Here is a 20560-nt window from a genome sequence, read left to right on the forward strand (position 1 = left end):
TGAAAAGCCGAAAAAGGGTTAAACAAAAAATATTAAGAAAGTCTTAAGTGTACAGATTAAGTTGCTTTCATGTCCACCCTCATTTTGGCAATCTAGCAGAATATATGGAATTCTTTTTATATACGAAGGTGTCATTCTTTTTTCTTTTCAACAATAAGAGTGGAATAAGATGATCATGGTCTGTTGTCAATTTCTCAAGCAACAAAATGCAACCAGGGTCACAATGTACTGTGATCAGGGGGTAGCAGACACAAACTTCCTGATTTTTAGGATGTTCTAAACTGCAACCTAAGACCATTTTACTCTAATCAAATAAATTAGCTTTGCAGGGAAGTAGGTACAAAACATTAGCAGAGAAAGTAGTCGTGACAATAGGGAAAAATAAGGTCTCTAAAGGGAAAATCTCTAAAGGGAAGACACGGACAGAGAAGAGAGAGAGCACATGTCCTTCCTCTGTCTAAAATATTCCAATGACTTCCCGCCTTGGGGCTACACATTAAATTCCAAACGCCTTTGAGGCATCCACTCAGGTCTGCCTTCTCCCTTTAGCCTCATCTTCCAACACTCCCTGTTACACATACTTCCCATTTCTGTATCTGCATGCTTCCGTGTTTTTTCCATGTTGTTTCCCTTCCTTGTTATGTTTGTCTCCTTTCCTCAAATCTGAACCCCTCACTCTTTAAGACTAGGCCCAAACGTTACTTTCTCAGAGAAACTTTCTCTAACAGCCTTACCTTAGATTTACATTTCACACTGCACAATCTTCAATGGTAGCTCTTATTATATCATAATCATTTATACGCCATGCTCTCCTCTTAAATCACATGCTCCTCTTTTTGGTGGGAGGGTAGGGGATGGGGACGGAGTTTCACTCTTGTTGCCCAGGCTGGAGTGCAATGGTACGATCTTGGCTCACCGCAACCTCCGCCTACTGGGTTTAAGCAATTCTCCTGCCTCAGCCTCCCGAGTAGCTGGGATTACAGACATGTGCCACCACACCTGGCTAATTTTGAGTTTTTAGTAGAGATGGGGCTTCTCCATGTTGGCCAGGCTGGTCTTGAACTCCTGACCTTGTGATCCACTCTCCTTGGCCTCCCAAAGTGCTAGGATTACAGGCATGAGCCACCACGTCTGGCCACATGCTCCTGTTACAGTGCCTGCGTGCACATCACAGAGACTCAGCATACTTATGCAAAGTGAATAGGGTGTGCTTAAGACTGACAAAGCAGCTAAGAGGATCGCTGGGTGGTGGTGGGGGATATCACTAAGAACATCTACAAAAATAGACTATTCAAATTCTAGTTCATTTTCAGAACTCAAGCCGTGATCTAGTTTGAGAAACAAAAGTTTACTGACTAAACTGTACTATGTGAATTTGAATGTAATTTATTACTAAAATCTGCATTTTAGTGCTAAAATATTGTTGGTGACAAAGCCAACTGAAGAAGAGGTTTTAAAGGTTCTACCAGGATTGAAAATTACTTGGTAATCTTATTTCTCTTTTTAACATTCATATATTCACTCAAATATTTATTCCAGCATCTACAATGTGCCAAATAGAATGGTAGACACTCAGCCTCCTTCTCAGAGTTCACAGCTTAAGTTTAGCATAGAGGATGCGGGAAAAGAAAAAGGCACATTAGGCTGGGCGTGGTGGCTCACGCCTGTAATCCCAGCACCTTGGGAGGCTGAGGCGGGTGGATGACCTGAGGTCAGGAGTTCAAGACCAGCCGGCCAACATGGAGAAACCTTGTCTCTACTAAAAATACAAAAATTAGCTGGGTGTGGTAGCAGGCACCTGTAGTCCCAGCTATTCAGGAGGCTGAGGCAGGAGAATCATTTAAACCCGGGAGGTGGGCCGGGCGCGGTGGCTCAAGCCTGTAATCCCCGCACTTTGGGAGGCCGAGACGGGTGGATCACAAGGTCAGGAGATCGAGACCATCCTGGCTAACGCGGTGAAACCCCATCTCTACTAAAAAAATACAAAAAAAAAAAAAAAAAACCTAGCCGGGCGAGGTGGCGGGCGCCTGTAGTCCCGGCTACTTGGGAGGCTGAGGCAGGAGAATGGCGTAAACCCCAGAGGCGGAGTTTGCAGTGAGCTGAGATCTGGCCACTGCACTCCAGCCTGGGCGACAGAGCGAGACTCCGTCTCAAAAAAAATAAATAAATAAAATAAACCCGGGAGGTGGAGGTTGCAGTGAGCTGAGATCGCACCACTGTACTCCAGCATGGGCAACACAGCAAGGTTCCATCTCAAAAGAAAAAAAAAAAAAAGAAAAAGAAAAGAAAAAGGCATATTGGCAGGTAATGAGAAAATACAATAGAGGCATGTGTACAGGGTATTGTGAGACCACTGAGAAGGAGCACCTAACACAGCCCACACAGAGATGTTACATTCTTTGAGGATATATATTTGATTATCTGACTTGAACAGCAATTGTGTGTAGAGATCTACAGAAAGGAGTTCTCCTCCTCCTAATTATTCTAAACATTGAATGACTTTCCAATTAAATCTTCTGTCTAACCACCTGTATTTGAAACAAAGGATTCTAGAAGTGAGCAGATCGCCTTTATGTCACATAGGATTGGGGATATGTCTCATTATAGACTATGCACTGAGCTGCAGCACAAGATCTGAAAAAACTGGCTCTGGTCCAGCAATTCTCCTTCAAAAGGATGTGTGGGAGAGAATTTACAGCAAGTCTGAATGCAGAGAAATAAGGGATAGAACATCACAGCTTTCTTGGAAGGAAATGGCAAGGCACATACTTGACCGAAGAGGTCAAGTGATTAGGATGTTTGTTTGCATTTGTGGGTCAAGTTAAAACTGCAGTGGGCAAAAAGCCAGAAGTCCATGGATCCACTTCCTAACTGGCCCCCAAGACTGAGACAAACCTATGCAGAGTCATAAGGCACAGTAGCCTATTATTTTAGCCTTTTGCTCCTTCCTTCCCACCCTCCACCCCCTACCATTTCTCATATCTTCTTTTCCTCTCCTGCTCTGTCAAACAAATGGAGGACTTAATCTGCATTTCATCTTATCAGGCATTTCAGTGATAAGCATAATAATAAATCAATTATATCTAAATTTGTAGATGTTCATTAAAAACATACACCTTTGACAGGGAGATGATTACCAACTATTAATGCTTTAAGTAAGTTAACAATATGACCCTGTTAGGGTTCTAGTCACAAAAGCTTCCCAAAACGGTGAGACTGAATATGCAACATGCAAACTTAAACTGATGATGGCACTGATTAATGCAGTCGACAAGCGGAAATGCACTATATGCTTTTTATAAAGTGATCCAACCCCAATAAGGGCATTATTGATTCTGTGATAATTTCAAAGTATCATTTCAGGCCGGGCGTGGTGGCTCAAGCCTGTAATCCCAGCACTTTGGGAGGCCGAGACGGGCGGATTACGAGGTCAGGAGATCGAGACCATCCTGGCTAACACGGTGAAACCCTGTCTCTACTAAAAAATACAAAAAACTACCCGGGCGAGGTGGCAGGCGCCTGTAGTCCCAGCTACTCGGGAGGCTGAGGCAGGAGAATGGCATAAACCCGGGAGGTGGAGCTTGCAGTGAGCTGAGATCCGGCCACTGCACTCCAGCCTGGGCGACACAGTGAGACTCCGTCTCAAACAAACAAACAAACAAACAAAGTATCATTTCATCTTTACATGATTTTTTTTTTTGTGAACGACTACAACTCCTTTAAGAGATATCAACAGAACGAAAACTTACTGATGAAGATGTTAGTGACTTCAAAATTCTTCTGTTAAAATATAAACTACACATTAGGAAGAAACTATGATCAAATGTGATATGGTTTGGATGTGTGTCCTCACCAAAATCTCATATTGAAACGTAATCCCCAGTGTTGGAGGTGAGGCCTGGTGAGAGGTGATTGGAACACAGGTTGGAACTCTCATGAATTAGCACCATCCCTCTGGATACTGTCCTCACGATAGTGAGTGAGTTCTCCTGCCATCTAGTCGTTTAAAAGTGTGTAGCATGTCCTGCCTCGCACTCTCACTCCTGCTTTTGCCATGTGACGTGCTTCCACCATGACTGAGTTTCCTGTGGCCTCTCCAGAAGCTGAGCAGATGCCAGTATCATACTTCCCGTACAGCCTGCAGAACCATGAGCCAATTAAATCTCTTTTCTTTATAAATTATCCAGTCTTGGGTATTTTGTTACAGCAATGCAAGAATGGCCTAATACAGAAAATGCAATAGGCATTTCACTCACTTACAGGGAAGGTGATGCTAGGAGACTTCTCTGAAACACAGACCATTTCTGCATTTTTCTTCTCCTTTTCTCCTGGTTTCACTTTCTCTTCCCCACTAGATCCTGCCTCCTATCTTCCACTCAGGGTCCCACTGTCTCCATTCCTCCCTATAAAAACTCTAAGCAGCACACAGACGGGTGACGAAATGGTCATAATGCAAACCCTACTCCACTTCCCCCCAGCTGTACTTTACTGCTTAATCCAAATCTTGAAAAAGCAATTGTTGCATTAATATTTGTATGCTGGTAAATTATCTCACGTTCGTAACATCTCCTCTGTCTGGCACTGACGAAATGTTTCACGTTTGAATATTGCAGGTAAACAAAATTTACTTTCTTTAGGCCAAAACTTTTAATTTTGTTTAAAGACATGCTTCTAAATTGTATTAGGCTGGGCGTGGTGGCTCATGCCTGTAATCCCAGCACTTTGGGAGGCCAAGGTGGGTGGATCACCTGAGGTCAGGAGTTTGAGACCAGCCTGGCCAACATGGCAAAGTCCCGCCTCTATTAAAAAAAATACAAAAAAATTTGCCGGGTGTGGTGGCGGGCACCTGTAATTCAAGCTGCTTGGGAAGATGAGGCAGAAGAATCGCTTGAACTCGGGAGGCAGAGGTTGCAGTGGGCCAAGATCATGCCATTGCACCCCAGGATGGGGGATAAGAGCGAGACTCCGTCTCAAAAAAAAAAAAAAAAAAAAAGTCTAGCAGTTCCTCGGAAGGCTAAACAAAGCTACCATGTGACCGAGCAATTCCACTCCCAAGAGATATGAAAACATATATTCACATGAAAATTTGTACACAAATGTTCATAGCACCCTTATTCACAACAGCCCCAAAGTAGAAACAACCCAAACGTCCAACCCAAATGTACCACCAATGAATAAACAAAATATGGTATATACACACTATAATACATATTTGCAAACAAAAAGAAATGAAGTACAGTCAGCCTTCCATATTCTTGGGTTACACATCCATGGATTCAACCAATGGCAGATCAAAAATATTCTGATTCTTTTCTTAATGTATCTGTACTGAACACATACAGACATTTTTGGGTCACTATTCCCTAAGCAATATAGTGTAACAATTATTTACATAGCATTCACATTGTATTATATATTACAAGTAATCTAAAGATTTAAAGTATACTGGAGGATGCATGTACATCCTATAAAAAAAGATGCTGGAGAGGATGTGGAGAAATAGGAACACTTTTACACTGTTGGTGGGACTGTAAACTAGTTCAACGATTGTGGAAGACAGTGTGGCGATTCCTCAAGGATCTAGAACTAGAAATACCATTTGACCCAGCCATCCCATTACTGGGTATATACCCAAAGGATTATAAATCATGCTGCTATAAAGACACATGCACACATATGTTTACTGCGGCACTATTCACAATAGCAAAGACTTGGAACCAACCCAAATGTCCATCAGTGACAGACTGGATTAAAAAATGTGGCACATACACACCATGGAATACTATGCAGCCATAAAAAAGGATGAGTTCATGTCCTTTGCAGGGCCATGGATAAAGCTGGAAACCATCATTCTGAGCAAACTATCAAAAGGACAGAAAACCGAACACTGCATGTTCTCACTCATAGGTGGAAACTGAACAATGAGAACACTTGGACACAGGGTGGAGAACATCACACACTGGGGCCTGTCATGGGGTTGGGGGAGAGGGGAGGGATAGCATTGGGAGAAATACCTAATGTAAATGATGAATTAATGGGTGCAGCACACCAACATGGCACATGTGTACATATGTAACAAACCTGCACATTGCGTACATGTACCCTAGAACTTAAAGTATAATAATAATAAAAAGAAAAAACACCATTTTATATCCAGAACTTGATCATCCTTGGATTTTAGTATTTGCAGAAGGTCTCAGAGCTAATCTCTCATGAATACTGAGGACAGCTGTACTGGTATGTGCCACAACATGGATAAAACATAAAAATATTATGTCTAAGTTAAAGAAGCCAGGTGTAAGAGATCACATATCCATACACATTAATGTCCAGAGAAAAATCTATAGACACAGAAAGTAACATTAGTGGTTTCCTGTGGGGGAGAGAAAGGAAATGGAGAAAGGAAATGGAGAAAAGACAGGAGTGACTAGTAATGGGTATGAAGTTTCTTTTTAGGGTGATGGAACTGTTCTAAAACTGATTATGGTGTTGGTTGCACAACTTCATGAATATACTAAAGTCCACTGAACTATACTTTTTTTTTTTTTTTTTTTGAGACAGGGTCTCCCTCTCCCAGTCATTCAGGCTAGGGTACACTGGCATGATCTGGGCTCACTGCAACCTCTGCCTCCCAAGTAGCCGGGGACTACAGGCATGCGCCACCATGCCTGGCTAATTTTTTGTTTTTTTTGTGGAGACGGGATTTTGCCATGTTGTCCAGGGCTGGTCTCGAACTCCTGGACTCAAGTGATCTGCCTGCTTTAGCTTCCCAAAGTGCTGGGGATTATAGGTATGAGCCAACGCATTTGGCCTGAACTTAACACACTTTTAAGAAAGTATAAATTGGCCGGGCGCGGTGGCTCACGCCTGTAATCTCAACACTTCAGGTGATCAAGGCAGGCAGATCATGTGGTCAGGAGATTGAGATCATCCTGGCTAATACGGTGAAACCCCATCTCTACTAAAAATACAAAAAAATTGGCTAGGTGTGGTGGCATGCGCCTGTAATCCCAGGTACTCAGGAGGCTGAGACAGGAGAATCACCTGAACCTGGGAGGCGGAGGTTGCAGTGAGTCGAGAGCGCCGCTGTACTCCAGCCTGGGTGACTGAGTGAGACTCCATCTCAAAAAAAAAAAAAAATATATATATATATATATATATAATTTGTACTAAAAATAAAAGGTTTTAAATTGAGAGGAAAAAGGGAGGCTGCTTCAGCTTATAACAACAAATTAAGATGACTATTTTTATTATCCAATTATCTGGGTAAAGTAATATATCCAATAAACAGTGGCTGGCTCTGTATGTTAATCTATAATTGAATTAGCTGTCTTGGGACATTCCAAAAAGAAGAAATGGTTCTGTAATGCCGCAATACAGAATTGAAGAAGGCCAGTGCTGACACTACAAGGTCCTCTGCCAGTTGGTTTATCCTCTGGTATTTGAATCCACCTGCTCAGACAGAGAAATGGGAGGCTTTGAACACCAATTCAAAACCACAGAATAATGTTTTCTTAAATGCAGAGCCTAACACAAAGAAAATTATTTCTTTCCTGAGGGAAATTATTTCCACAGAGATGGCAAGCCTAAAACCAAGTCTTTATAGTGTATTCAGGAACTAAATAAAGAAACCAGTAGCAGACAGTTAATAAGCTTAAAAATTTTAGCCGGGCATGGTGGCGGTCGCCTATAATCCCAGCTACTCAGGAGGCTGAGGCAGGAGAATCACTTGAACCTGGGAAGTGGAGGCTGCAGTGAGCCGAGATTGTGCCATTGCACTCCAGCCTGGGCCACAGAGCAAGACGCTGTCTCAAAAAAAAAAAAAAAAAAAAGCATTTATATATATATATTTTACCTCTCTTTAAAATCAAGTGGGACTGGAAGGATGGTATGGCGATTTTATTGGTAAGAGCATTTTTCAGAAAATATAATTTTTGTGGCCTACTGCTTAATTGAAAATTCAATGTAAATTCTATATATAAATAAATACCAAATTTTGTTTACTGCGTACCTATCCCAGATACTGCTCTTATCCATGTAATACCTTACATAAAATTCTGACTCATTTGTTTGTATTACTAAATTCACCCCAAATTTCACCTCATTCAGGATGAGGTAAAAAGCGAACAAGGGCCAAATGCTGCGGCTCATGCTTGCAATCCCAGCACTTCTGGAGGCTGAGGCAGGAGGACTGCTTGAGGCCAGGAGTTCAAGACCACAGCAAGCAACATAGTAAGACCCTGTCTCCACAAAAAAATTTTAAAAACTTAGCCAGGTGTGGGCCGGGCATGGTGGCTCATGTCTGTAATCCTGGCACTTTGGGAGGCAGAGGTAGGTAGATCACGAGGTCAGGAGTTCAGGACCAGCCTGGCCAAGATGGTGAAACCCCATCTCTACTTAAAAAATAAGAAAATTAGCTAGGCGTGGTGGCAGGTGCCTGTAATTCCAGCTACTCGGGAGGCTGAGGCAGAGAACTGCTTGAACCCGGGAGGCGGAGGCTGCAGTGAGCTGAGATTGCGCCACTGCACTCCAGCCCGGGCAACAGAGCGACACTCTGTCTCAAAAAAAAAAAAAAAAAAAAAAAAAAAAAAAAAAATTAGCCGGGTGCGGTGGGGCATGCCTGTAGTCCTAACTACTCAAGAGGCTGAGGTGGGAGAACTGCTTGGGCCCAAAAGTTGAAGTGACAGTGAGCTATGATCATGCTATGAGCTATGGAGCTATGAGCACTTCAGCCTGGGTCACAGAGCGAGACCCTGTCTCTCTATTATTTATTTATTTTGAGACAGGGTCTCGCTCTGTCACCCAGGCTGGAGTAGAGTGACACAATCTTGGCGTACTGCAACCTCTGCCTCCTGGGTTCAAGCAATTCTCCCAACCTCAGCCTCCGGAGTAGTTGGGACTACAGATGTGCACCACCGCTCCCAGCTAATTTTTGTATTTTTTATAGAGTTGGGGTTTCACTACGTTGTCCAGGCTGGTCTTGAACTCCTGAGCTCAAGCAATCCTCTCACTTCGGCCTCTCAAAGTGCTGGGATTACTCACATGAACCACCTCACCTGTCCAGACCCTGTTTCTAAAAAAAAAAAAAAAAAAAAAAGCCAAAACAAAACCATGTAAGAAGTTAAAAGGGAAAATGTTACTGTTCCATTTTCCCTTTTAACAAAGGTAGTAGATCATTGAACCTTCTATTAAAATCACTATTCCAAAAGGAAGTATAAAATTTTATAAATGTGATTAAATTTCGCCCACTTATAGTCAACATAGTTGATAGTTTATTTTATATCACATTTCATAGTCTAAAACTTTTAATTAAGGCTCTACTTCATAAATTAGCAAATAATTATTTCTTCAAAGCAGTCTTAAAGAGGGCTGTCATTAATTAATATGCTCTGTTGGGAAATTGATTGTCTTTTTTTAAAATATAAAAAATATATATTTAAAATATAAAAATTTAAAAATAAAAATTTCCAGTTATAGGAAAAATGAAAAGAAAAAAGGAACAAAGTGAATATATGTCAGTGCAAAGCATTATAATAAAAACAGCACTTATTAAGTAGTAGTAAATTTGAGAATAAGCTTCAAACATTAAAAACACCTATTTTTCCTTTTGGAGTAGAAACTGGACTAAGATAAAGCTTAAATTCTACTCTCTACATATTCCACATACCTGGCTTAGGATTAATGATGATGATTCTTAATAATATAGAAATTAGAAAGCAGACTGCCTGATGGGCAGATCACCTGAGGTCAGGAGTTTGAGACCAGCCTGGCTAACACGGTGAAACCCCGTCTCTACTAAAAATACAAATATTAGTCAGGCATGGTGGCGCATGTCTGTAGTCCCAGCTACTCGGGAGGCTGAGGCAGGAAAATGGCGTGAACCCGGGAGGCGGAGCTTGCAGTGAGCTGAGATCCGGCCACTGCACTCTAGCCTGGGCGACAGAACGAGACTCCGTCTCAAAAAAAAAAAAAAAAAGAAAGAAAGAAAAAAAATTAGCTGGGTGTGGTGGTGGGCACCTGTAATCCCAGCTACTCGGAAGGCTGAGGCAGAAGAATCACTTGAACTGGGGGAGGTGGAGGTTGCAGTGATCCGAGATTGTACCACTGCACTCTAGCCTGGGTGACAGAGCAAGACTGTCTCTAAAATAAAAATAAATAAATAATAAATAAAATAATATAAAATAAAATAAAAATAAGAACAAAAATAAAAATACACTTTTCTGAATCCTGACCTGAAATTGGGTAGGTGGTGCAAAAAGAAATTAAGAGGTTCAGTTATAATCAGGGCTAGTTTTCAATGACACTTTTTAATACAAGTATGCTGTAGAGGAACACTGGTAAATGAATACTGTTAGACAGAAAACAGAGTGTTGAAGCTCAAAGTGGTATTGGCAGTTTGGTGCTTCAAAGGGAGCAGTTAGATAAAGTTTTTCATGGTTTCTATCTTCAAAGGAAATGCTGTATATGCTTCTATTTGACAGATAAAACAAAACGTGAAAAAAGCTAGACATAACTTATTCAAGGTTAAAAACCAGAGTACCAGGAGAAATAATAGGCCTCCTGAAATCTTCTATTTTTGAGGGGGAAAAATCCAGAAGTTAAACCATATAAAAATATCTGGTATGGTTTGTATATCTGTCCCTTCTAATACTCATGTTAAACTTAACTCCCAATGTGGCAGTAGTAAGAATTGGGCTTTTGAGAGGTGACTAGGTCATGGGGGTTCTGCTCCTTCATAGATCAATGGGTTATCATGGGAGTGGGATTGGTGGCTTTATAAAAAGAGGAAGAGGAAGAGAGACCTGAGCTGGCACACTCAGCCTCCTCACTATGTGATGTCCTGTGCTGCCTCAGGACTCTGCAGAGAGTCCCCACCAGCAAAAGCCTCTTACCAGATGTAGTCCTTTGACCCCGGACTTCTCAACCTCCAAAATTTTAAGAAACAAATTCTTTTGCTTTAAAATTGCCCAGCTTCAGGTATTCTGTCATAAGTAACAAAAAACAGACTAAGATAGTATCTCTTTAAATGGATACTATGTCCCTGACTTTATATCAGTTACCACAGCTTGGCCTCCTTGATGAGTAACTTCCTTTTTTTTTTGAGACTGAGTCTCACCTCTGCCACCCAGGCTGGAGTGCAGTGGTGTGATCTTGGTTCACTGCAAGTTCCACCTCCCGGGTTCCCGCCATTCTCCTGCCTCAGCCTCCTGAGTAGCTGGGACTACAGGCACCCGCCAGCATGCCCAGCTAATTTTTTGTATTTTTAGTAGATACGGGGTTTCACCTTGTTAGCCAGGATGGTCTCGATCTCCTGACCTCGTGATCCGCCCACCTTGGCCTCCCAAATTGCTGGGATTACAGGCGTGAATCACCGTGCCCGGCCCTCGATGAGTAACTTTCACTCTTTCTAGTTGCTTATGTAAGTAAGTCACATACTGGCAAATGAGAGAAAAAGACGGGCCCTAAGCACAGTTTCTCTAGCCAATAATTTTGCTTATAGAAATGAAGGTGTTGGCCAGGAACAGTAGCTCACGGATAATCTCAGCACTTTGGGAGGCTAAGGCATGTAGATCACCTGAGGTCAGGAGTTCAAGACCAGCCTGGCTGACATGGTGAAACCTCATCTCTACTAAAAATACAAAAATTAGCCAGGTGTGGTGGTGGGCGCCTATAATGCCAGCTACTCAGGAGGCTGAGGCAGGAGAATCGCTTGAACCTGGCAGGTGGCGGTTGCAGTGAGCAGAGATTGTGCCATTGTACTCCAGCCTGGGCAACAAGAGCAAAATTCCATCTCAAAAACAAACAAACAACCCCCTCCCCTGCAAAAAAAAAAAATTGTAATTTGAATGTACTGGCAAATTTTGTATTATTACATATGTTAAGTGAACTAAATATTAAATATATAAGTAATGTATTAAATATATTTAAGTACTTTGTCCAGGACTATTTGGCTAAATGGTAGAGCCGGGACTTGAATTGAGATCTCATACTCCAAATCCAGGGTTCTTTCTATTATACCAGGACACTCCCTTTCCTGGACCACTGATCTTCATGCTAGAATAGATTCCTCAAGTCTCTTGGGTACTGATGACCATTAGTACAGATTCACTCATGTCCTGGGATCCTTTTAAAGGGGGATAGTTGCCTACTTGGGGGAGAGCTAGGTTTTGGCAATTTTCTTTCCCAGTCAATGGACTAGAATCCATGCTGACCACTTCCTGCCCTCTCCTCTAGGTGGAGGTAACCCTACCTCTGGCCTACATCCAGCCTAGGGAAGGCATTCCACATTTTCTTGGCACTCTTTCCCTTAACGTCACTATAAATGACGTGAGAGGCCTGCCAAAATCCATCTGAAGAAAATATGGTGGGCCCTTAGAGACTGAGGATTTTCTTTTTTCATATCAATTCATGAGATATTTGCTGAATTTTTACCATATTTTACACTATGGGGTATACGAATATTTAGGGACAGGAATAGCATACAACTCTGCCTTCAAGAATCTTATGCTTATTGAGGCAATTTAGTCTCTAAATAATAAAACTATTATTAAAAAACTTAGATTCGGCCGGGCGCGGTGGCTCAAGTCTGTAATCCCAGCACTTTGGGAGGCCGAGACGGGCAGATCACGAGGTCAGCAGATCGAGACCATCCTAGCTAACATGGTGAAACCCCGTCTCTACTAAAAAATACAAAACACTAGCCGGGTGAGGTGGCGGGCGCCTGTAGTCCCAGCTACTCGGGAGGCTGAGGCAGGAGAATGGCGTAAACCTGGGAGGTGGAGCTTGCAGTGAGCTGAGATCCGGCCACTGCACTCCAGCCTGGGTGACAGAGCGAGACTCCGTCTCAAAAAAAAAAAAAAAAAAAAAAACTTAGTTTCAATATCAGTGGCTTCTATGAGAATTTGATACAAACTATGGATGATATGTTCCCCAGAAAAATCCATGTATTTTTGCACATATTCAGGATATTCAGGAAGTTAATGGATCCCCTAAAGTCCATCCACTGGTTAGGAATTAAGAAGTTCTGTTGTAAGAGACTCACTGAGTACTACCATATAAAAAATATCTTAACCAAAACCAAAAGACATACTAGTAATCCTTTTTCTTTGATGCAAAACGAATAAACCTTATATCCCATGTGAAGGCAAAGCAACTGTTTTCCCTAGTATTATCTGAATGCCCCTCTACAAGGGATTATTTTCCATATCTAACTTTTTGTGTTTAATTCCATGAGAATCTCTTGTCTCTTTGCAGAGTTTCTGGAATGGTCTTTACATACAGATATATATATACATACACACACACAAAGATAAACTTCATTAAAACCAGAAGAAACACAGCTTAGCTAATGAATTAGTCTATTTCAAAAAAAATTTTTTAATCTAGCTTAGAATGCTGTTTCTAAGGCTTTGATGCCAAAGGGAGTGAAGTCATTGGGATGAATTGATAATACTGCACCATGAACACTTTCTTCTGATTAAAAAGTAAATCTTTTGGAATTTAAATTTATTAACAAAAAGTGAAAGGTTGATGTAAATAGTAAAGAAATCTCTGCAGAAGAAACTGCATAATGAACACTAAAATTTCATAAATAATTTCCTAAAGCTTTGTATAAATAAAAAAAAATCAAGTTGTTTCACAAATAGGTTATTTGGTTATGTTAAGATGTTTTTTAAAATTGGTTATTTTGTTACATATTCTGAATCAAATAAATGGAGCAGCAAGAATCAACATATTCTTGAGTATACTGGCAGAGTGGACAAAATGGTAAAGGAAATGAGATAAAAGAGTTTCCATTCAATTTTCTTAAATCTATAAGTAAATACTCAATCTGATACTGTGGTAACATACGGTGGAGAAAGTTAAATGCAAAACAATATGACTCAAAGACTAGAGAAAGAATTTGGATTTCTTATTGTTACTATCATTTTAAATGGATTATTAATGCAAATTACTAGTAAATGCACAAAAGCCTAGAGAAGAGATAAAAATGACTATTTATAAAACAAAGATAAACTTTCTAAAATACCAATTTGTTAAATTTGTCCTTAAAAACGGGGAACAGGCCAACCTAATCACAATCTCTGCAAGCATAATTTGAAAGTGCAGTTCAGCTCAGGTTTAAAAGGACCTACTTAGATTCTAATTAAAAAAAAAAAAAAAAAAATCCACAGAGAACAATCCACAAGACAGGGATAAACCCTCCCACAATGACAAAACAGTATAATTCTTTCAAGAATGCGATTCTTCTATGAGGCACGTTTTCCAAAAAAAAGGGAAGGAGTTAAGCTTTTTCAGAGGAAGATAGGGAAACAAAATAAAGACCAGAAATGCTATCAACAGATTTCAGGCTTAATGTCAAGAATAAATGAACACGAGGACAATTTCTTTTCTTCATAAAGAATTGTTGATATTAAGTGTACTAAAATCTAAAATAAAAACTGACGTTACCAAAAAATGGCTGCATTAAGACATGTTTTCTGAGTGTTGTCATAAAATTTGTCATTAGCATAGGTAAATATGAACGAAACCATGTATGACACACTTTCAGTAATGTCATGTTAACGAAGGAGGGCATATTCAAAGGATTAGTACGAACATATACATACCACAGGTTGTTTTGTGATGTCCACCAAGTCCTTAAGATTATAGTACTGATGTTTCTCAAAGGCTGAAAATAGCATGTCTAAAACATGTTGTTTATCAGCTCGAGCTCGCTTCCCGTCTTCTTTCTTTTTCCTTTCATATTCAATCTATATGCAAACAGCAAAGGAAATAAAAGCATCAATTCAACATGCTCACTCTGAAACACAGGGCATTCTCTCTTTTTTTTTTTTTGAGACAGAGTTTTGCTCTTGTTGCCCAGGCTGGAGTGCAGTGGCACGATCTCAGCTCACTGCAACCTCCAACTCCTGGGTTCAAGCGATTCTCTTGCCTCAGCCTCCCAAGTAGCCGGGATTACAGGTGCCTGCCACCACGCCTGGCTGATTTTTTTAATTTTTTATTTTTTGAGACAGAGTCTCGCTCTGTCCCCCAGGCTGGAGGGCAGTGGCACGATCTCGGCTCACTGCAAGCTCCGCCTCTCAGGTTCACGCCATTCTCCTGCCTCAGCCTCCTGAGTAGCTGGGACTACAGGCGCCCGCCACCATGCCCAGTTAATTTTTTTTATTTTTGGTAGACACAGGGTTTCATCATGTTGGCCAGAGTGGCCTGGAACTCCTGACCTCAGGTGATCCACCCACCTCAGCCTCCCAAAGTGTCGGGATATTAGGCGTGAGCCACCGCACTTGCCCAGGCATTCTCTTTTTAGTCATTCATTAACAACTAGATTTTAAGTTTCGAGGCAGCAGGCCTCTGAACAGTAGTTCAGAACCTGGGACCTGTTACTCCTAGGGGTCCCCATATCTTTAAGGCTCTAAATTAGTAATAATTCCAGTCACTTTCATTATCCCCTCAAATTTTATGTAATGCGTAATGTGCCCATTTCCCCCTAAAAAGGCCTTTTGCCAAAATTATATCAATTCAGTGTGGTTAACTGGTTAGCTTGTGTTGATCGAAAACTCTAACTTGTAGTTCTTTTGTTTTTGATTAACAGTAAAACAGTTTATTGAACAGATGCAGTTTCGTAGGTCACATCTTTCAAACGTGGGTTTCTTGGAGGCAGGCAGATCATAGAACAGGTTCTTTACAGAGTGAAAAGTTCGGGAAGCATTGGTAAAAAGGAAAGGACATGGACCTTTTCTCATCCTAACCCTGTGCAACCTCCTTGAACCTGTTTCTCTTCCCATACAATAAAGTTAGTTTAACAAGAGAAAGGAGTAAGTATATACTTATCACCTCAGGCACAAGTAAACCATGTTTCTGAAATTCCCATTTAAAACTTCATGTGACCTCTAAATTCACCTGTATAATACATCTTTATTTTTAACATGGAAATAAAAAACAGAGTATCTCCTGTCCAAATAAAAATGACACGTCAGGACCATGTGTTATGTTTACCCTGCAGTTTTGTGTACCTCCATGCATGCCAGCTTAAAAAGCAGTGGCACTAACACAATGAAGAAGTTCCCTCCTACTGTTACCATCCTGGGACTGTTCATTTGTAAAACATTACTCTTTTTACTGAAAATATGCAAGTTCTGTTCAATTACTTAGTTAACTGAGACATTTGTTTGTTTGTTTTTAGGAACACTTCACTTGTATAAACCATCAGAAACTTGTTGAAGGGGCCAACCTGGTGAAGAAAGCATCAATAGGCTGGGTGGAAAGTGCCAGAGAATAATGTCCTGCGTGTCAGCTGGAATAATTATAATCTGGGGACTAGCTTCAAAAACAATGAAATACATTTCAAAACTTACAAATAAATTATTCCATAAATTTCAGCCTCAGGTAGTTAGGCTTACTCTATTTTGACAATAAGGATTTGTTATAAAGGATAAAATTTAGTTTCTATTGATTTATTGATATTAAAACTAAAAACACATCTTATGAGAGACTGTCAAATTAGTGGTAAAAGGTGACTCTGACAACCTTGAGTATCTACTTTTTAGTTAAATAAAGTTAGGATTGAGACAAAGGGAAAGGACTCGATCTCCATTTCTTGACATGTACGAACTGGGAATAAAACTCAAACTCCACTGAGCTTCAGCAGACTAAGCATGACGATATGCTAGGCATTGTGCTGAGATATGGGTGTGCTAAGATATGGAGACAGTAAGACAGCCTTCTCTTTCTAAAATGGCTTTAAATGGATTAAAATAATTAGAGAGGGGAGGGCCTTGAACGTTTTAAATGCAGTAATGGACAAAGAGCTACCTAGGACAAGATCATCATGCTGAAACAAAAACGCAAATGAATGACATAGATTGTATTGTTGGGGAAGACTGAAATCCAGCCAGTTTCAAATGTGTTTTTTTTTTTTTTTTTGAGATGGAGTCTCGCTCTGTTGCCCAGACTGGAATGCAGTGGTGCAATCTCGGCTCACCACAACCTCCACCTCCTCAGTTCAAGCCATTCTCCTGCTGCAGCCTCCGGAGTAGCTGGGATTACAGGTGCGCCCCACCATGCCTGGCTAATTTTTGCATTTTTAGTAAAGACGGGGTTTCACTATGTTGGCCAGGCTGGTTTTGAACTCCTAACCTCGTGATCCGCCTGCCTCAGCCTCCCAAAGTACTGGGATTACAGGCACGACCCACCATGCCTGGCCTTAGTCTCAAGTTAAATTCAGGAAATAGCAAAGAGAAGTGATGATATGCTCAGTTTCTACCTTCAGTAGGCTGTTGTGTAAAATCACTGGAGAAGCTAGGAAGTTTAACAAGAAAAATGTTTTCAAATAAGCCCACTGGTAAAGTAAGATGACCTACTTTACACACACATTCTAGTTGGCTGTGGAGAGAAAACTTTTTAAGTGTTGTTGTCAAATTGTCCCAACCCAGAGTCACGTGTCAGATGCAAGAGGACCTGAATCAAAGGTAAAAATTAAGAATAAATTAGAAAATAACTTTAAAATCAATACCAGGGATAAGAGTAAGGGTCAGATTAAGTTGTAATTAGTAACGTTAATGAGTAGTAAGAAAATTACTGAATTCTACCCAGATTTTTCAAAAAATCATGGGGCCAGGCACGGTGGCTCACTCCTGTAATTCCAGCACTTTGGGAGGACAAAGCAGGCGGATTGTTTGAGGTCAAGAGCTCAAGACCAGCATGGCCAAGTCTCTGCTAAAAATACAAAAAAAATTAGCTGGGCGTGGTGGCACACGCCTGTATTCTCAGCTACTAGGGAGGCTGAGGCAGCAGAATCACTTGAACCCAGGAGATGGAGGTTGCAGTAAGCCAAGATTGTGCCACTACACTCCAGTCTCAGCAACAGAGTGACTCTGTCTCAAAAAAAAAAAGAAAAAAAATATTGGTTTACATGCTTCAATCTCAAATTGAAGTTAACGTTAAAATTAGAAAAACAGACTAAAAATATAGGCTTATCTTTCTGTGCTAACCATGTACATCACTGGTTTAATTCCTGGGGGTACTGCAGCCTACCTCTACACTTGCCTATTACAAAAACTTTTTTTTTTTTACACTCCAAAATATTTCTTAATTGTTTACTTATCAAGATAAACTCTTTCTCAGCCTACATATTCATGTTTCATAGTTCCCGAACACAAGTCAGTGACAAACTTCCATGTGATTCAATCCAAGCAAATTTTTTATATTCCTAAACCACTTTGCACTCTGAAAGATACCAGCTTTCCTCATCGCCTCAATATCTTTCATGGAATCCTAATTTCTGCAGAAATCTGCATATGCCTTATTTCTTGGTTCACCACAGCAAACTTAGAGAGAGCTGCAATCCCCAGGGATACAATGAATGCTCCAACATAAAACCTCAGATGCAAGGTGTTTGGTGTCAGCAAAGCACTGGAAACCATGGTAGCTACTGTCCTTGACAGGTATACGTCAATCTTAAGTAATGAGATTCAGAAAATAACTATACAGTTTATTCGAGCCCAAAGCTTGAGGATAGTCACGTGGAAGCACAGTTTCAAGGTACCCTGATGATACAATCTGTAGTAAACAAAAACTCTTAAAAATGTAGTCTGAAGGCTGGACGCAGTGGCTCAGGCTTGTAATCCCAGCAATTGGGGAGGCCGAGGTGGGTGGATCACGAGGTCAGGAGATCGAGACCATCCTGGCTAACACAGTAAAACCCTGTCTCTACTAAAAATACAAAAAATTAGCCGGGCATGGTGGCGGGCACCTGTAGTCCTAGCTACTTGGGAGGCTAAGGCAGGAGAATGGCGTGAACCCGGGAGGCGGAGCTTGCAGTGAGCTGAGATAGCACCACTGCACTCCAGTCTTGGTGACAGAGCAAGACTCAGTCTCAAAAAAAAAAAAAAAAAAAAAAAAAAGTAGTCTGAAAACTCAGACATACAAAACAGTGATAGCAATAACAAAACAGAAACATTCTCACTAGAGAAATTTAAGTACTTTAAAATTAATCCCACATTTATTTAAATTTATTTAAAAATAAAAACAGGGCCGGGCCGGGCGCGGTGGCTCAAGCCTGTAATCCCAGCACTTTGGGAGGCCGAGGCAGGCGGATCACGAGGTAGGGAGATCAAGACCATCCTGGCTAACATGGTGAAACCAAAAATACAAAAAAAATTAGCTGGGCTTGGTGGCGGGTGCCTGTAGTCCTAGCTACTCAGGAGGCTGAGGCAGGAGAATGGCGTGAACCTGGGAGGCGGGGCTTGCAGTGAGCTGAGATCGCTCCACTGCACTCCAGCCTGGGCAACAGAGCAAGACTCTGTCTCAAAAATAAATAAATAAAAATAAATAAATAAAAAAAAATGGAACATCTCTTTAATGTCCTCAGGGCCTGTTTAACTATGGGATAATTTATAGAAGATTGTTTTAAAACAAAATTTATGGCCACACATGGTGGCTCACACCTATGTAATCCCAGTGCTCTGCCAGGCCAAGATGGGAGGATCACTTGAGACCAAGAGTTTGAGACTAGCCTGGGCAATAAAGTGAGACCCATCTCTACAAAATTAGCCATGAACAAGCCTGTAGTTCCAGCTACTCAGGAGGCTAAGGCAGGAGGATCACTTGAGCCCACGAAGTTGAGGTTGCAGTGAGCTATGATCATGCCACTCATGCACTCCAGTCTAGGCGACAGAGTAAGATTCTGTCTCTAAGAAAATAAATAAATAACAAAATAAAGATAAGGCCAGGCGCAGTGGCTCACACCTGTAATCCCAGCACTTTGGGAGGCCAGGGTGGGTGGATCGCTTGAGCTCAGGAGTTCAAGACCAGCCTGGGCAACATGACAAAACCCACCCTCTACAAAAATTACAAAAATTAGCCAGGTGTGGTGGCACTCACCTGTAGTCCCAGCTCTTTGGGAGGCTGAGGTGGGAGGATCACTTGAGCCCAGGAGACAGGAGCTGCAGTGATCTCAGAATGCACTAATGCACTCCAGTCTGGGCAATGGAGTGAGACCCCGTCTCAAAAATAAAATAAAGATTTAACTAATACTGTACTACAAAAATATTATTGTTTTAATTTAATTAGTTAACTAATTAATTTTAGAGATAGGATCTCACTCTGTCGCCCAGGCTAGAGTGCAGTGGTGTGACCATAGCTCATTGCAGCCTCAACCTCCTGGGATCAAATTATTCTCCTGCCTCAGCCTCCCAAGTAGCTGGAACTACAGGGGCATGACACCAAACCCAGCCAATTTAAAAAATTTTTTTGAAGAGATAGGGTCTGGCTATCCTGCCCAGGCTGGTCTCAAACTCCTGGCCTCAAGTGATCTTCTAACCTTGACATCCTAAAGTGCTAGAATTACAGGCATGACCCACTGCACCCAGCCAGTTAAATTTTTTTTTGATAATGTCTAAGATAGGCTCATAATCCAAATTCTGCTCTGTGGTATCAGATAAGTCATTTCAGTGTATGTGTAATTATCAAAGGGGATTTAAATGATTTCCATGGCCATTAAGTTATTAATAAACTTATAGTTAGGACAAAACCAAGGTCACTGAGGTAATTTTTAAAA

General features: G+C 41.1%; 1 protein-coding gene across 1 annotated transcript in view; it reads right to left on the bottom strand.

Moving 5' to 3' along the window:
- GTF2F2 (general transcription factor IIF subunit 2) overlaps positions 1-20560 on the bottom strand; it is a 169418-nt gene that overhangs the window by 2873 nt on the left and 145985 nt on the right. Inside the window, exon 7 of the mRNA XM_010368053.2 lies at positions 14610-14753. Within this exon, the coding sequence (XP_010366355.1) occupies positions 14610-14753 (144 nt within the window). The remainder of the gene's footprint in view (positions 1-14609; positions 14754-20560) is intronic.

Source organism: Rhinopithecus roxellana, chromosome 18, assembly GCF_007565055.1.
Source record: "Rhinopithecus roxellana isolate Shanxi Qingling chromosome 18, ASM756505v1, whole genome shotgun sequence".
NCBI lineage: Eukaryota > Metazoa > Chordata > Mammalia > Primates > Cercopithecidae > Rhinopithecus > Rhinopithecus roxellana.